The sequence below is a fragment of the Fukomys damarensis genome, unplaced genomic scaffold (genome assembly GCF_012274545.1).
Source record: "Fukomys damarensis isolate Sample0158 unplaced genomic scaffold, DMR_v1.0_HiC HiC_scaffold_24, whole genome shotgun sequence".
NCBI classification, from domain to species: domain Eukaryota; kingdom Metazoa; phylum Chordata; class Mammalia; order Rodentia; family Bathyergidae; genus Fukomys; species Fukomys damarensis.
Window position 1 is genome coordinate 3,792,372 of NW_022900936.1, and position 17,008 is coordinate 3,809,379.

General features: G+C 57.1%; 1 protein-coding gene across 2 annotated transcripts in view; it reads left to right on the forward strand.

Annotated features, from left to right (window-relative positions):
• Positions 1–331: 331 nt before the first annotated feature.
• Ubash3a (ubiquitin associated and SH3 domain containing A) overlaps positions 332–17,008 on the forward strand; it is a 28,940-nt gene continuing 12,263 nt past the window's right edge. For both annotated transcript variants that reach the window (XM_010636483.3, XM_033755959.1), the window contains exons 1-7: positions 332–451; positions 1,736–1,789; positions 4,255–4,441; positions 6,007–6,205; positions 7,566–7,735; positions 8,072–8,280; positions 16,598–16,721. In XM_010636483.3, coding sequence (XP_010634785.1) covers positions 333–451; positions 1,736–1,789; positions 4,255–4,441; positions 6,007–6,205; positions 7,566–7,735; positions 8,072–8,280; positions 16,598–16,721 — 1,062 coding nt within the window. In that variant the 5' untranslated portion in view covers position 332. The remainder of the gene's footprint in view (positions 452–1,735; positions 1,790–4,254; positions 4,442–6,006; positions 6,206–7,565; positions 7,736–8,071; positions 8,281–16,597; positions 16,722–17,008) is intronic.

The window sequence follows — 17,008 nt, forward strand, 5'->3', positions numbered from 1 at the left end:
AGCAAGCAGGGAGAACAGATGTAGGCAGTCGAATGTCTCACCTACAGACGTGGGGACTGCTACCGAGGTCACTGAGGTGAGTGCCCTGGGCCCCAAACGGGGGCCCACCCTGCCTTCCGCTCCCTTGTCCTGGGCCCATGCCCCATGTAGCCCTGCTGGGCTCAGCAGACCCGGCACCCCGCAGAGGGGACACTGCCGACCAGCACTCGTGCAAACAGGATATGGCAATGTCAGAACCATCAAAAAGGCCTTGAGGTTTTGCTTCTCAGCCCATCCTCCTCCCCCAGCTCCACTTTATCTGCAAGCGCCTGGCGCACTGCAGGGAGGAAGAGATGGCAGCAGCAGCAGGAGAGACACAGCTCTACGCCAAGGTCAGCAGCAAGCTCAAGGGCCACAGCAGGCCCTCTCTGCTGGACCCACTCCTGGCCCTGGGCTTCCCGGCGCACACCGCGTGAGTATGGGTGGCCAGGGCCCTGGTGTCAGGCTCACGGGCTGGGCCAGAGGTGGATGGGCTAATGGCGCCGACTTCCTGTTCAAGAGGTTGCTTTGCAGGGCCAGGGAGTCCTCCAAGGGAGGCGTTTCACTCTCCATCTGAGATGACCGGAGTCTCTGCCGGCCGACACGGAGGCCCTGATACACGTGCACCTTGGAAACCATTTACTCTGGCTGCCCCCGTTTCTGGGGTTTGGAGGAAGTGGGGCCCTGTGGTATTCTCGTGCAGTGAAGTGACTGACGGTGTTTCCACACTGCCCAAGGACAGCCATCTGTCCCTGGGGGACATAGCCCTGTCTTGGACATTGCTGGAACGCCCAGTCACGAAACAGGAGGGTCAGAAAATTACAGAAATGTGCTGGGCGAAGCGGAGGGCGGTGTTCCCAGCACTCAGAAGGACAAGGCAAGACAATCGCTTGAGCCCAAGGACGAGGGCCGCCTGGGTAACACAGAGAGACCCCTTTCTGAAGGGAGGAAGGAAGAGAGTAGGGAGGGAAAGAGGCGCGTCAGAAAGAAACTCTGGGCCATCCGGCCTTTGGGGAAGTACTCTCCATTCCTCAGGGACGTAAGCAAAGGCCCACACTGGAGGAAGCAGCCTTGAAGCAAAGCCCTACTTCTTCCCCCAAATCAGGGCTTTGCTGTCGTCATAATGTTCATAACAGCCCTGGGCCTGTTGCGCAGGAAGTGGACTCAAGCACACGCAGGAGGCCACTGTGTGCCTCGGGCGGTTCGCACACTGCCCCTGAGGCCCCGTCCTTTTTGTCCTGCTGCAGACAAGTACACTGAGGTCCAGGGGAAGCAGCTGGTGGCAAGGGCAGGCTTGCTGTGGCTCCCGGTGCCACCAGAGCCCACTTGAGTTCCCTGCCCACGCTGTGCTGTGCCCAGCGCTCTGTCGTTCACAAGATGCACACACACGCGTGGGGACAGAGGCACGTCTTGCAGTTCCACGCCACGGCCTCCCTGTCCAACCCCTCCGGGGGCCACATCCCTGTCGGGATCACCAGCCAGCAGCGGGCCTGGCAGGGCCCAACAGCACCCCACCGGCATGCCCAGGTGACCTGAAGCTTGTCAGGTTCAGCTAAACCCAGCTCAGAGAATTCATGTCCTGGCACAGCAACGCCAGGCAGCCAGGGGCACAGGGGGCTGGGACTCACCTGTGAGGACCCAGTGGAAGCCCAGGAGCCTTGTGGGCCAGGCTGGCAGTGCCCTGCTTCTCCCTGATGCCCCCTCCACGTCTCTGCAGGCTGAAAGCACTGGCTGCCACTGGAAGAAAAACCGTGGAGGAGGCATCTACCTGGTGAGTGTAGCGGGACCCTGTGCCTGGCTCTCTGCTCCGGGACCTGGGAGGACCCAGGACACTGGGCAGGCGGGACCCCTGCAGGAAGGAGACACAAGGATCCACATGCCTGTGCACCCAGCACAGGAGAGGGAAATGAGGAGCTTCAGCTAAGATTTCCTCTTGTAAAAGTCTGAGTTAGGGTTCGGGGGTAAAGCATGTGCTTCATGGGTGAGGCCCTGTATTTGGTCCCCAGCACCAACAAAAAATTTGATTTAATTCAAATTGGTCTGTCAAAGCAAATGCAGGTTGTTTGTTGACTAAATACAGAGCAGTGCCCATGTGAAAAAGAAAGGTCACAGCCAGGCTTGGTGGCCCACACCTGGGATCCCAGTACTCTGGGAGGCTGAGGCAGGGGGATGGCAAGACCTGGGGATCGCCAGCCTGGGCAACTTAGTGACTTAGCAAGACCCTGTCTCAAAATAAGATATCAAAATAGCTGAGGATATAGCTCAGTATAAAGGCCCTGGGTTCAAGCCTTAGGAAGGAGGGAGGGAGGGAGAGAGGAAGGAAGGTGAAAAAGAGAGCAAGTGAGAGAGAGAAAGAAAGGAAGGAAGGAAGGAAGGAGGGCAGGTAGGGTGTGGGGCCACCTGCCAACATCAAGTACACATGGCCAGCCACCGCTTTCACATAGCCCCATGAACCAGCATTTCCCTGGGAAGTACAAAGGGCCCAAGGAGACATGCGCAGACAACTTGGCTGCAGCATTGGGATTTTAATTGCTATCAACAGGGAGAGGCCAAGTGCAGCACTGCATGGAGTAGGACTGACCAGCTCAGCCTCTGACTGGCCTCCCCACGCACCTCTGCCAGTGCCCCTGTCGGTACACGTGGCTGGCAGCAGAGACAGCAGGCTGTAGAATAACTCAAACCACAGCTTGCCATTTTCAAAACACACATGGGGCTATCTATAGATCTTTTGCTTAAATTTCTGGGAGAAAACAAAGCAAATTCTTCATTGAGATTAACTCCAGGAAGGGATAAGAACAAAACTCAAGATGTGAAGGGATGTGGCTGCCTCCATTTATACAAAATGTGATCAAAATACACAGTGAATGTTTGAATTTCAAAAAAAAAAGTTATTACAGGGCCAGGGATTTTGCTCTGTGGAGCTGTGCCTGCCTCACAAGCTCAAGGTCCTGAGTTTGAGTCCCAGTACCAAAAAAAAAGTTATTACAGTAAAAGTCACATTGCCAGGAATCTATCTCCCTCATAACCCTTCCCCTCCCTCCCAGCACACTCGTCCCACCCTCCTGGCCCCTTCCTGCAGCAGCTCTGGAGTCCTCTTTCCTGAAGGTCTTCAGTTATGATTTAAAAAAAAAAATGTTGACTGTCACTGCTGAGCACCATCCCACAGAGAGGCGGCTCATAAAAACACGGTGCTGGGTCCTCGTCCACCTGAGTCCCCGGATCTGGCACCTCCCGGCTCCTCCCCAGAGTCAAAATGACCGTGAGGGAAACATTTTGGATCCACTCAGGACATGGAGGCAGCCGGGACAGCGCAGCTGAAGACACTCAGGAAAGAGGGCTGCAGAGCGGCTGCAGGAGGGGCCGGGACGTGGGAGGACGGTGTGCAGTGAGGGGAGGATTTTGAGAGGGACACAACAATGTGTCTTTTACTACAATAAATATTTAAGAGCTTAAACATTTACCGCAGTTATGGATCGCGCTGGGTTTACCTTACTCAGGCAGAAGTGCCGAGTGTACCCAACATCTCCCCGCGTGGCGGTGCACGTCTCTGTCACTGGGACATCCTCAAAGCCCCCATTTCTGATGCGCACGTGATGAGTAGGTTCCCACTTTCCATTGTAAGTAAGCACACAAGCAATGTCTCGTATGTGAATCCTGCCCACGCTTTTCACTCTTTCCCTGGGACCCTTCCCGGAAGCAGACGACGGGCTGAGGTTTGGGGTATTTGAGAGCTCTGGATGCAGCATTCATTGCTTTCTATCGAGCTTGCCCACAGCCGTCTTGCAGTCTTGCTGTACCTTTGACACACCGGGCACTTGTATTCCTTGGGGGGGAAAAAGACTTATTAATTTAACCAAGGAGAAAAATGATGTCTCGTGGTTGTTTTCGTTCCCGTATTTACTATTTATTTATTTATTATTAATGGAGTGAATTCGCATCTGGGGTCATACATCAGTTTCCTTCTCTTGCAAGTAATTTTGAATTGAAAGAAAATGTGGTAGGCACCTAAATTCACCTACCTTTTCTTTTCCTGGCTCACTGCATGTGCTTTTGGTTTTAACATCCGAAGTCTGTCGTGGGACAGAGATGTGAATTTTGTCCACAAACGTTCTCGTCGCCACCGAGGTGTGTGGGGCAGGGGTCAGTCTTCCTGCCGACTCCCCTTCCTTCTGTGGGTTTGCACACGCAACAGGTGTGGGGACCGGGGCGCCAGGTGACCGGCCCTCTCTGCTGCAGGCTTCACTGCCACGGCAACGACCCGACCCTGGACGACCCCATCCCCCAGGAATATGCCCTCTTCCTCTGCCCCACGGGGCCGCTGCTCGAGAGGCTGGAGGAGTTCTGGAGAGAGAGCAAGCGGCAGTGCACCAAGAACAGAGCCCACGAGGTCTTCCCGCACGTGACGCTCTGTGAGTTCTTCACGGTGAGTCGGCCAGGGTCCCCATTCTAGCGGCCCGCGGCCCCTTCTCAGGGCAGGTAGGCCAGGATGGGACACGACTGACTTGTTTTAATGGGGTGGTCCTGATCTGTAGTGTCGGCTGCTTCTTTTGTGTGGGTTAACCTTTCCTTCATTTGGTCAACTCCTACTCATTCTGAAGGGCCCCACTCACTTATCCCTGCTCTTTCTAAGTCTTCTGATCTCCAGACAGAGGGCAGTTTTGTTTCTTGTGTTGCCCCTCTTTTTGTCTATGTCTCCGATGGTGTTTCCCATCCTAGAAAGGTGCAGCTCTGCGTCCTTCCCCAACCTGAGGCCCTTGGGGGCAGATGCATTCCTTGTCCTTATCCAGTGCCTTAGACAGAGTGGGAACTCCCTGACCTGAGCCCAATCAGCTGAAGACCGGGTGGCTGGTGTGTGGTTGCAATGATTTTCCCTGCCTTGGGGACCAGCCCTTGATGTAGAAGATGGTCAGACAGGTTGTCTTGGGGGTTGAAAAGTGGGGAGTCCCTGGGGCTGCCTGACAGGATGAGGGGGCACAGAGATGGGGCAGACAGCCAGCCCCTTGTACCTCCCATCTCCTCTCCTATATGCTGGGAAACTAGGGGGACAGGCTCAGCACCACACTCCTATAGTTGCAGCAATGGGGAGGCTGAGGCAGGAGAATCTCGGTGAGTTCAAGGTCAGTTTGAACTACATAGTGAGATCCCGTCTCAGAAAACAAAACAAGACCAGGTTAACCCCAGCACCCAAGGTTGCACTCCTGTCTGGGTGTGGGTGTGAGCAGTGCTCCCCAAGATTCCCTGAAGTTGGCTGGAATCCTGCTGCCTGAGCAAAGCTAAACACCCAGGGCCCAGGGAAAGGTCCAGACTGGCAGGACCTGGGAAAGGACAGGAGCGACAAGGCACTCCCAACCCTGCACTTGAAAGGAGTTTTGCCTGAGAGAGCTGAAAAACCAACCCCAGATGTGGAGCGGGTTTGCAGCCCCAGACACCAGGCACTGACAGAGCAGGTCACCGGCTAGAGCCAAAAGGCACAGGGATTGCTTGAGTTTTAAAAATGTGTCACAGGAAAAGACACATTGTCATGAGTCCCCTAAAGACCAGCCCTCTTGCGTCACACCCTCCTCCCACATCCCGGCCCCTTCCTGCAGCAGCTCTGGAGCCCTCTTTCCTGAGTTTCTTTAGCTGCACTGTCCTGGCTGCCTCAATGTCTTGAGTGGATTCAAAACGTTTCCCTCTCATGGTCATTTTGGTTCTGGGGAGAAGCCGGGAGTCACACGGTGCCAGATCTGGGGACTCAGGTGGATGAGGACACAGCGTCGGATTTTCACGAGCTGCCTTTCTGCTGGATGGCGCTCGGCAGCACTCACCGTGTTTCTGATCACACCCCGTGAAGACCCTCAGGAAAGAGGCCTCCAGAGCCCCTGCAGAGTGGCCAGATGGTGGGATGAAGTTTTGGCAGTGAAGGGAGGGTCCGGGGCATCAGCGCAGTGGTCGCTGCTGTCCCAAGCAGTTTTGGGAACAGACGACGCTTGCTGTCTCTCCCCTCAGTGTGAGGACCAGAAGGTGGAACGGCTGTACGAGGCTCTGAAGCGGGCAGGGGACAGGGTCCTGGCGTCCTTCCCCGCCACCGTCCCCCTGGTGCTCCACTCCTCCGCCAGCTACCTCGGCTTCTTCATCAGCGATGGCCCTGCAGACACCCTCCGGGAATTTGCCACGGCGTTCTCCACCGAGGCGGCGGTCTTGGCAGGTAGGCAGCCGGGGACAGCAGCTGCAGGTGACCTTTGGCCGGGTGCCCCTGGCCTGCCTGACGCCCAGGCCGGGCTCACTGCAGGCTCCCCAGGGGGACTCATTGGCCTCACCTTAAAACAGGGAGACTGAGGCACAGGGCCTGCAGTACCTGCCAAGAGTCACTGTGCCGGGGTCAGTGCTACCCGCTAAGAAGTCACGTCCACCAGGAACCTTGGGATAGAAATAGCCTCGCTGCCGGTATAACTAGCTAGGACACCATCATCAGATGAGAACGGGCCCTGAGCCCAACGGTCAGCGTCCCCGTAAGAGGAGGACAGAACCCGAGATGCCGGCAAGGAAGCTGGGGACAGCATGGCCAGATCCTGCTTGATGTCGTGTAGCCCAGGTGTTGGGGCCGCCAGAGCTGGGGTCAAGGAAGCCCCTCCGGAGCCGTCAGAGGTGCGGGGCCCTGCTGACGACTTGCTGTTGTACTTCCGGCCCGCAGAGCCGCAAGGGAAAGCTTTTCTGTGTTTTGAAGCCAGAGGTTTGCGGCATTTCCTTGCAGTGGGGCCAGGACCCACACTGGCACTTGAGCCCACCCTGCCGCCACCCACGTCTCGGGCAGCAGCTCTGACCTCATGCCCATTTCTGGGCCCTACATGGGCTCTGTCTCGCCCTCCCTGGTGGTGAGAGGCCAGGGATGGCTCAGCGGTGTCCCCAGGCCCTCTCGGGGCCAGTACACAAGTCACCCACTACGCTGGCATCCCAGAGCAACCTGTGTCAGGCTGCGGAGAAAAGAGACAGGGTCCTCTTAGAAGCCAGTGTGGCCCACTCCCGTGTCCCTCTGAGGACAGAAAGCCTGGGTCTTCCCTTCTATTCCAGGGGGCACTGAGACAGGGTCTCACTGAGTCACCCAGGCCGGCTCCAAAGTCCCAGAGGTCCTCCTGCCTCAGCCTTCTTCTTTGAGCTTGGAATACAAGGGCACAACACCACGCCTGGCTAGATCTGCTGTGTTGTATAGTCGTGAGTTTTCTCCAAAGACTCACAGAACAGAAAGCTGCCAAACTAGAGTCTTGGTCTTGGGGTACGGGTGCTGAGACCCAGGCATGCCCCGAGAATGAAGAGGCTGCACTCTATGCATTTCATCAAGGGTTCGGAGAGCAGCTTCCCCAGAGGCTCTGAGGACCCCGAGCCACAATCCTGCACCATCCTCCCTCTCTCCTCTCTCCTCAAACACTCAGCGGGCATCGGCACGTCCTGCAGCCGGGGAACCCGGACACCGGGGAGAGCCAGGCCCACAAAGAGGGCATGGGTGGGTGGAGGCCGGTGCCGTGTTCCGGGCCTGTGCCCGACCACCCTGTCCTCTCCTGACTCCCCAGACTGCAGCGTGAAGCCCTGCGCCAAGCAGCTACACCTGACGCTGGCCCACAAGTTCTACCCCCACCACCAGAGGACGCTGGAGCAGCTGGCCAGAGCCATCCACCCCGGCCAGCCCTGCCAGTGGACGGCGGCCCTGTTCTCCCGAGACATGCGCTTTGTACACTACCAGGTGAGGGCCGGGCTCCCTCCCGGAGGGCTGGGGAGAGCACTGGGCCGGCAGGCGAGGACCCCGCCCCTGCTCCACACCTTCCTTGTGCCGCGGGCAGCCAGCAGCCTTTACGCAGAGCTGCAGGTGTACAGCAACTTCCGGGCAAAATGGGAGCGTTTCTGGCAGCGCTGAAAAAGGCCTGCTGTGAAGCTGTCTGGATAACCCCCTGTGTCACTAGACAAAGCCCAGTGTGGCCTCTGCGACTGGAGCACAGGAAGTGACACCCCACCCCGCTCCTGCTGTTGCTCCCCAGCACCAACCCGGGAGCGGACCCCAAACTGCTCGTCTCCTCCCCAGACGCTGCGGGCCCTTTTCCAGTACCGGCCACAGAACGCGGACGAGCTGCTGCTCAGCCCCGGCGACTACATCTTCGTGGACCCCACCCAGCAGGACGAAGCCAGCGAGGGCTGGGCCATCGGGACCTCCCAGCGCACGGGCTGCCGGGGCTTCCTGCCCGAGAACTACACGGAGCGGGCCAGTGAGGCAGACACTTGGGTCAAGCACAGGTGAGCACCACCCCTGCCCCTGGGCACTGCGCACGGGCTCCGGCTCTCTGTTCCGGAACAACTGGGCCCTTGCTGGCAAAGCAACCGCCTGAATACCTTGATGCATGCGTGGTGTCCACTGATAACATTCAGGAAACACGGATTGCTTCATCTGTGAAGCCCAAGTTATTACAAAAGACTTCTTTCTCATGATCATCAGAAATCATCCCCAGAAGTCCGGAGCCTGGGCTCACGGATTATTTTGCTGGGTGCATGAACTGTCAGGTGTGAAGGTGCGTTGGTAATTTTCTGTTTCACTAAAGCAAATTCCCACAAATTCAGCAGCTAAAACAAAATACACTTAGCTTGTCGGGTCGGGTGGCAGAGCTGGTTAAACTGGGTCCCCAGGCAGGCGTGGCCAAGATGTCATTGAGGTGTGGCAGGACTGGGGCCGCTCTGAGACAAAGGGTCCTGAGCTCACACAACCCTGGGAGCTACTTTCCCCAAAACTAGATTCTCCTGAAGCTGCCTTGTTCCCACTAGTTGGAGTCTCTTAATTTTAGCATCTGTCCAGGCTAAAGATTTTCAGAACCATTAGAACTGTTTGCTCTTTGTCTCCAGCGCACCCCCAGTCTGTCTCCTCTCCCCTTTTCCCATAAGCAACAAGAAGAAGCCCACCATGGCTTTGAATGCCTGGCTCAGAGACACCCTCAGCTACTTAGCCAACTCCCTCGCTCCCAACTTCCGGTCCACACACACACACACACACACACGCGCGCGCGCCTTCACAGTTCTGTGCCATACGCAGTAGGATCCGCCCCTCCCCACTTCCTGCACAGGACTGCTCACCCCTCTGAGCCCTCTCAGCCTCCCCCTTAACATCCATTCTTTCTTTCTTTTTTTTCTCAGTACTTGAGACTGAACCCAGGCCCTTCCCACCAAGCTACATCCCCATCCTTTTTTTATTTTTTATTTTGAGACAGTGGCTCACCAAGTCTCTAAATCGCCCAGGCTGGGCTCAAATGTTCAATCCTCCTGCCTCAGCCTCCCAGAGTGCTGGGATTCCTTAGCCTTCTGCCCACACCTGGCCCTCAGTGAGCTCTCGGCTTGTGCTGATCTGGGCTTTCTTTATCTTATGTCCAAAAATTCTTCCAGTCCTTTGTCCAGTCCCAAAATTGTCTTCACATTTTAAGTACTCGTTAGGGCAGCCCCACGATCCTGATATCAAACTTAAAAGCTTAATTGAAGAAGAACCAGTAATTTTTATACTGTGCACATACATTATAAACAATTTCAATGTGATACTTGGATAGCACTGCATGTATACACATACATGCATCTCCTGTGAAATACGTGTGACATAACACACGGCTCATGCTATATTCACACATGTACACGTGTGGATTTATTTTGAGGAATTGCAGGTGCTGACCCTGGCCAGGCAGTGGCGTCAGGTAGCAGAATTTAGCGGACTTGGGAAAGGGGGCAGTCCCAGCAGGTTTCACAGACACAGACAACTGGGTGACAGTCGGTGACAACTCGAGGCAGGGAGAGGCAGAAACACACGCCTGTGTGCATGGCTGTGTGGTCCTTCAGAGCCGGGTGGCGGACAAGGGCCGCGAGTCTCCAGAAGGGACCCCACGCATCTGCCTGATGGGTGCCCTTGCACGGTCTCCCCTCAGCCTCCCTGAGGGTTTTGTCCCCCACGAATGAACGCATCCTTAAGCTGAACCTAGCTGTATTAGCAGCCTCCTCCACCTAGGGACGCCGGGCCATTTCTGCGGACTGATATTGCCTGGCACGCACACGTCCGCAGCGCTCTTCCCCGCACCCCGTCCTGTGGAGGGTCTCCGGCCAGACCAAGCTACTTTAGAGACTGACACTGATGCCTTTTTATTTGAGTAACCATTGGAAGCCGCTTACAAGTTGCCAGGGAATCCATGCTAACTCGCGAGGCTCCCATTTCGAGCAAATTACCAAGCAAGGTATCCTGAAGAGCTGAAGCAAGTGATCGTTTTTGGTCATTTTATCCCTCCGCCAAAGAAAGAGGCACGGACAGCGCCTCACAGAAGCTCTCAGGGAAAACGACCAGATTTTGGCAGAAATCATAGCTGAAAAACAAAACAGTTGGACCGGACTGAGCTAAAACAGTCACTGAGCTGAAATCCACCTGACTTACTGACAGCGTCACAGAAACGTGAGTCGGCCCGGAGGCCCAGAAGCGAAGCCGCCCTCATCTTTCCGTTCCGCTCCCTGTCCGGCTCTGGGCAGGGCGCTCCTTCTCCTGCAGAACGAAGGCCCCACCGAGAAGCCAGTTAGACTCCGAGGAAGAAAGCAGAGGAGAGAGCAGTGTTTGCTGACAGTGCCGAGAGTGCCTGCTGCCCTCCTGTCCGGCTCCTCCCGCTGACCCCGCACACTGGAGGAGGGCGGTGCAGGCCGGCAGCATTTGTGGGTGGGCAGCACTCAAGGAAGGGGCCCCACTCCCACGGCTGGACTCCAGCTCCACAGGCAGTGGTCACCGAGGCCATTTCTCTTCCTGTGGGGGCCACGGATGCAAACACGGGTAGGGACAGGCAGCGACGGTCCCAGACTTCGGCCGCAAGGCCCTGATTCAGAATGGCTCAGTTCAAACAGCTTTCAGCAGCTTCCGAATGTGCGCAGCCCCTTCAAACCCTGAGCCCGGACCTGTGCTAGGCTCTGGGCCCCACCTTTGGTCACTGTTATTGCCGCCCACAGCTGAAGAAACCGAGGTACAGGAAGATCAAACAACCTGCCCACCTTCCTGCAGGGCCCAGGATTCAGCCTCACCCCCATCTCACTGCTCAAACTGCCTATAAAAGCAAGCATTCGATTAAAAAATCAGCCAGAGCGCCAGGTGTGGTGGTGCATACCCGTGATTCAAAACTCAGGAGGCTGAGGCAGGAGCATTGCTGTGAGTTTAAGGCCAGCCAGAATGACACATGTGGCCCTGTCTCAAACAAACAAACAAACAAACAGTGAAATAAATTTCTACCCATCTACATAATAACAACTTGCAGCTTTAATGTAACTGTGAGGAAATACTTTCTATCCTGCTATGAAAAAAATATCCAAGAGGGGCAAGTAGCTCAGTAGCTTCATCCCAGCACTAGGAAAGGGAAACAAAAGGATCCAAGATTAACTGACAAATGACAAAGACAATTTTCAGAACAGTGTGTGCAGCACTGCATATTTGTGAGGATAGCAGATGTAAGGAAGTTGCTTGCACACACACATGCATGGTGCATCTGTGTGTGTGTGTGTGTGTGTGTGTGTGTGAGACCCTCCGGCGGGTCAGGGTCTACAGAGCTGTGGCAGGTGACTCGGGGGTCGCTGGGGGCTGGAGTTTCCGGTGGGACAGGAAGGAGAGGAAACTGTTCACTGTTCAAAATCTTTTGGAAAAGCATCACTTCTTCAAAATATGAGTGAATCCATTTTAAATTTAGAGAGCAGAAAAATGAGGAAATTGCATCAAAGGAAGATCAAAGAAGTCAGACCCAGACCAGGGCCAAAGTCCACCCACACCTGGCTGCTGGGAGGTCTGGGCTCCGCGTTCCCAGCCCTGGGACTGAAAGGGGACATGGCTTTGACAAATGTCAGGGCTGCTTGGGCACCGACGCCTGCAGACCGAGACAGAGAAGCGAGGGACCGAGCGTGCAGCTGAGGATCCTGGGCTGCTCCTGAGATGCTCATAGAGAAAGGCGCTGGCCGGTGGCACCGGCCCAGGACCACTAAGGAGCCCAGGAGAGAGGACCTGTTCCTCCCTGGGGGCCCCGGCATCTCTCCCCTGTCACTCACTGCCCAGGATGGAGAGCCATTGTCACGAGGACCCGAGGTCATCGGGAGGCCCTGCGGGGGATGCAAGTCCGGCCACCAGTTACTGCGTCCCCTTCGCACCTGGCATTTCCGGGACGCCTCTCTCTAGAGGCAAGTTTCTCTTAGGAATTAATAAATGTTACAAATGGAGCAACATTTCTTGCAGCAAATGGAAGGAAATAAACTCTGGCTGGACGCTGTGGTGCTTCTCCGGGCTGTTTGGAAGCGCCTGATCTCCGCTGTGGAGTCCTGAGGTCCTAGCAACCGAGCGAGTGGATGAGCCGGCTCTGTCCTCTAAGCTGCTAAACACCCTCCTTCAAAGGGTTTTACATCAGAAGGGGCCCGGAGGCCGAGCTCCAGAGTGCAAAGCAGTGGGGGCGTGGCACACGGCCCGCTCGCTTGGGACAGGCAGGCGGCCTTGTGCGAGTTTGACAAAAGCCTACAGCGCTGGGGCACCAGCCACAAATGTCCCCGGCCCCGTGCAGTGCGAGCCGGGGCAGAGGGACGCCTGGCCCCAGGCCCCAGGAAGAGAGAGGCCTGACCCAGCCCCAGCCTGACACCCACACGGAAGAGCCTGCGTCACCCAGGAGGTGAGCCCCACGGAGGAACGCGGGGAACCACGTAGGATCCGGTGCCATGCAGGAGGCTGGACGGACAGTGGACAGCAGAGCCTGGCAGAGGCGAGGCCGGGGCCCAGGGACGATCATGCCAAGCGCTGCCCCTGAGCACATCCAGCGACCCCCAAAACCACCGATCAGGTTCGTCGCCAGGAGCTCGGACATAACAGGGGGATGGTGCTGTGGGTTGAGCTGTGTCCCCACGAATTCCACAGTCTGAAGTCCCGACCCCTGGTGCCTCACAATCAGGCCTTCCTTGGCGACAGGCTTTGTTTGGAAAAGGAGGGCCTGGCCTGGCCCTGATCCCGTCTGTGTCCACAAACAGGACGTTGAGACAAGGGCACACAGGGGGAGCACAGCGGGGGGCCCCACGCAGGACAGCTGCTGCTCGGGGGCCGAGGCCCAGGCCAAGAGCCACGGTGGCTGCGTCCCCCACACCGGTGCTGTGACACCGTGCACCAGGCCCACGCGCTGCCTCCTAAGGACTCAGCAGAACTGAGCCCCTGCAGCTTCTGTGGGCTGAGTGAAGCCTCAGGTGACTCAGGCGGAGACGAGCAGAGACAGCACCGTGCCGGCCGGCCTCACCCCAACCTTGCTGCGTCTCGAAGCCCTGCGAAGCCTGCGGTTTGCTGCCAGCTGTGAACTTCAGTTGCTGCTCGTTGATAAGGGGATTTGCTGTCTGCAGAGGGAGCTGTAAGCAGGGCGTGGTGCCCCCCCTCCAGAAGAGGAAACCAACCGCCGCTTCCTGTGTGAACCTGAGACCCTGCACAGAGGCCTCCTCCCTCGCAGCCTTCCACAGGTACCGGCCATCGTGGCCGAGGGCCGCCACAATCCTCTGCCGGCATCTGATGATGTGAGGTGTGGGAACAAGGTCCTTCTGTTCAGCTTGGGCCCCTGCACAACACGCAGGCCAACAAGGAGCCGGCTAAGCCTGGGTTGGCGGCGCATGCTGTGATCCCAGCACTAGGGAGGCTGAGGCAGGAGGATCGCTAAGTTGAAGTCGGCCCCTGGGCAATTTAGCAAAACCTTGTCTCAATGTAAAAGGGGCGAGGGGTGTGGCTCAGTGTAGAGGGCCCGCCTAGCAGGTGGGAGGCCCTGTGTTCAGGACACACATGCAAAGGAAACAAATAAAAACCACAGTGCAGACAATGCCTGGCCCAGGCCTGGTGGAGGGACAGGACGGCACTGAGCTGAGTGGGCTGAGGGGCTGCAGGGAGAAATTCCCTGGATGATGCAGAGCTCATCTGGAAAAACAAATAGAAGAGACTGGAAAATAAAAACACTGAGAAGATGCTTACTGCACAGTGAGAGTATGTTCCCTCCAATCAGACCAGTTTTAAGTTGCTTTTTGTTACTTGCTTGTTTTTTGTTTTTGAGATAGGATCTCCCTATGTAGTTCAGCCTGGCCTTGAACTCACAATCAGCCCAGGCGGCCCTAAAGTCACAGTAATCCTCCTGCCTCAGCCTCCTGAGTGCTGGGACTATAGCCCCGCACCACCACGTCTGGCCCGGTTTCCTGTTTGTTGGATTTCCAAACGGTGCCAGTGTTGAGCACTGATGGCTTAGGTGCCCCCTGACGAAGCAGGAGGAAGAGACCACTCGTAGAGAGCTAAAGAGCAACGTGCTGGGAACCTCGAAGATGCTCTCAGCCCGGGCCCAAGACCCCACTTCCAGGAAGGGGGTGTGGGGCTTTCTGCACCCCAGGACTGGGAGGGTAGCATCACCCTGACACTGAGGGAAACGCTTCCTCCAAGTTCGCCCTCGTGTCTGTCAACCCCCAGCCACAAAGCACCTCGGTTGTTCTCAGCAGTGCTGTGGCCGCCCACAGACCTGTGCTCACCCAAGCTCCGGCCACACGGTGGGCAGATGTGTGTGGCACTCGTGCCCGCTTGGCCACGGACCTCAGGCTCCGAGTTCCAGTTCTCCCCTGGGTGGCCGTGCTGCCGCCCTCGCTGTGGGCATCCCCTGCAGGTCCCCCAGACTCTTACCACCGATGCCCTGATGCACCTCCCAGCCCAACCCCGCTGCTCCTCTTCCCGCGGTGGACAGCCCTGTCCAAACGCCCAACCAGGGCCACCCCAGGGGCCATCATCCCGTGCCTCCCACCCTTCCATCCACCTGGTTCACCCCACTGCTGTCTCAGTGAAAACAAAGCCTTTTCTCCACTTCCGGCCCATTTCTGTGCTCCTGTTTGTAGCAAATCCCCTTCCAAGCACTGCCCATATTCCTGTCTTGCTTCCCTCGCTCCGAAAGCCTTCTCCGGGCTGCCTCCCCACTGCCCTAGCAAGACCCCTCTCTCAGAGGTGCTGGGGAGCTGCATGCTCTCTGCCGGGCACATCCCCAGCACCGCAGAGGTCAGGGGCCCCTGCTCTCAGAAGAAGCCTGCCCACTCCTCAGCCCGTGCAGCTCCTGGGCTCCACTCTGCCCCTGGCCCAGCCTCCTCTGTGAGGCCAAAATGGTCCTTGGAGATGTGTGGGGTCCCCACCCCCACTGCCCACCCACAGCGGTGGGGTCCCAGGCCCACGAGATCCCCCTCAACGCTCAGCCCCTCCCCTTAGCCCACTCTGTTCCAGCCCAGGGCCCCGCTGCTCTCCAGACCTGGGGAGGGGGCCCAGCGTGGTGTCTCCTCCAACACCACACACCCTCCAGCACCCCAGTCGCCCACAGCTCCTGGGGACCAGCGGGGTGTTGCAGCCTGACAATCCCGCTACCCGGGGCACTGCCCCTCCCTCTGCTTTTGCTGAAGGTGGCTCTGGTTTTCAAAGATAAAAATGTGGGCTCAGGAGGGAACTTTTTCCTCTTTTTTCAACTTCTTGTATTTTCTGTGCTGTTAATATCTGTCAGAAACCAAAAATATGTGAGTGCTAATGGATGGGAGCGGAGGTTCTAGGTTTAGCCGGAACCCAGAGCTAAAACACGGGTGGAAATTCGGGGAGGTCCTAACAGGACCCAGACTCAGCACAGAGACCCTGACCTAGAAGAGTGGGGGTGGCCATCGGGCAGCGGGATGAGGTCGTTTTAAAGGTGCCCAAAGCGCTTTCCCTCTGTTAGATGTCCCTCCTCCACTCTCCCCCCGCCCTGCCTATCACCCCAGATACGCTCAGCTGGGGACCCGCCAGCATCCCTTCCTGTACCCCCACCCTTGTCTGTCCCCAGAGCTCCTGAGAGAGAGCCTGCCCTGTGACACTTTGCCGAATCCCCTGGACCAGTGATGGCTGTCCCATCACCTGGCCTGCTTGGGTGTTGTCTGAGGATGTCCAGGCGCAGACACCCTTGGACCTTAGGGACTTCAGTCTACTTTCTACTGGGGCCTCGGACATGGATGAGGCCTCCCTGCATCACAGAGGGTACCTACTCTGCCTGCCTACTTAAATGTTAATCATGTCCAAAATACAACTCACCGAAAGTCATGGAACAGCATTACAGCTGGACATGGTGGTACACGCCTATAGTCCCAGCACCTGGGAGGCAGAGGCAGGAGGATCACAATTTCAAACCCAGCCTGGGTGATTTAGTGACTTAGCAAGAACCTGTCTCAAAATAAAAACTTAAAATAGTGCTGGGGATGTGGCTCAGTGCGGAGACCCTGGGTTCCATCACCAGGACTCAAATACAACAAACGTTTGCCCAGTTACCAGGGCACTGTGTCCTGGCCAGGTAGACCATGAAATTCACCATCACAGGTGGTGCTAGAAGCAATAAAACACAACTGTGACTCACTTTGCGGCCCCAGGTGCTTCTCACATGCTGCTCCCTTGCACCCTGGGGCCACCTTATTGGCAGAGACATCCTCGAGCACACCCAGGCCCAGGGCTGTGTTTCCATGGCAACAGCAAGTGCACCTGACATCTCTGGCCACAACCCTGGCCCCTCTCCTTCCTCTGCAGGACATACACCTTCAGTCTAGCCATGGACCTGAACTCCAGGAAGGACGGCGAAGCTGGTGGCCGGCGGGACGGAGAATTTCACCCTGCAACACCAAGGAGCATTAGCAGTGTCCAGGCCCTGCAGGTAACGGCACCGCTTCTCAGGTGCAGCCAGTGAAGCTGCGTCTTCCGTGCAGATGGGGAGAACGGGCTGCCTGTGTGCGGCTCTCGGTGCGTGGACAGCCCTCCCCGCTGCCAGGGCAGACTCGGATGTGGACCGGCATGGGGTGCTTCCCAGCAGGACTACGGCCCCGGGGCTACACCTGGTCTGTCCTCCCTGGCAGGGTGGATCCACCTTGCACTTGGCAGACAACACAGTCATGGCTCTAGGACCCCACACAGGCAGGAGGTGACAACACTGCCCAGACTCCT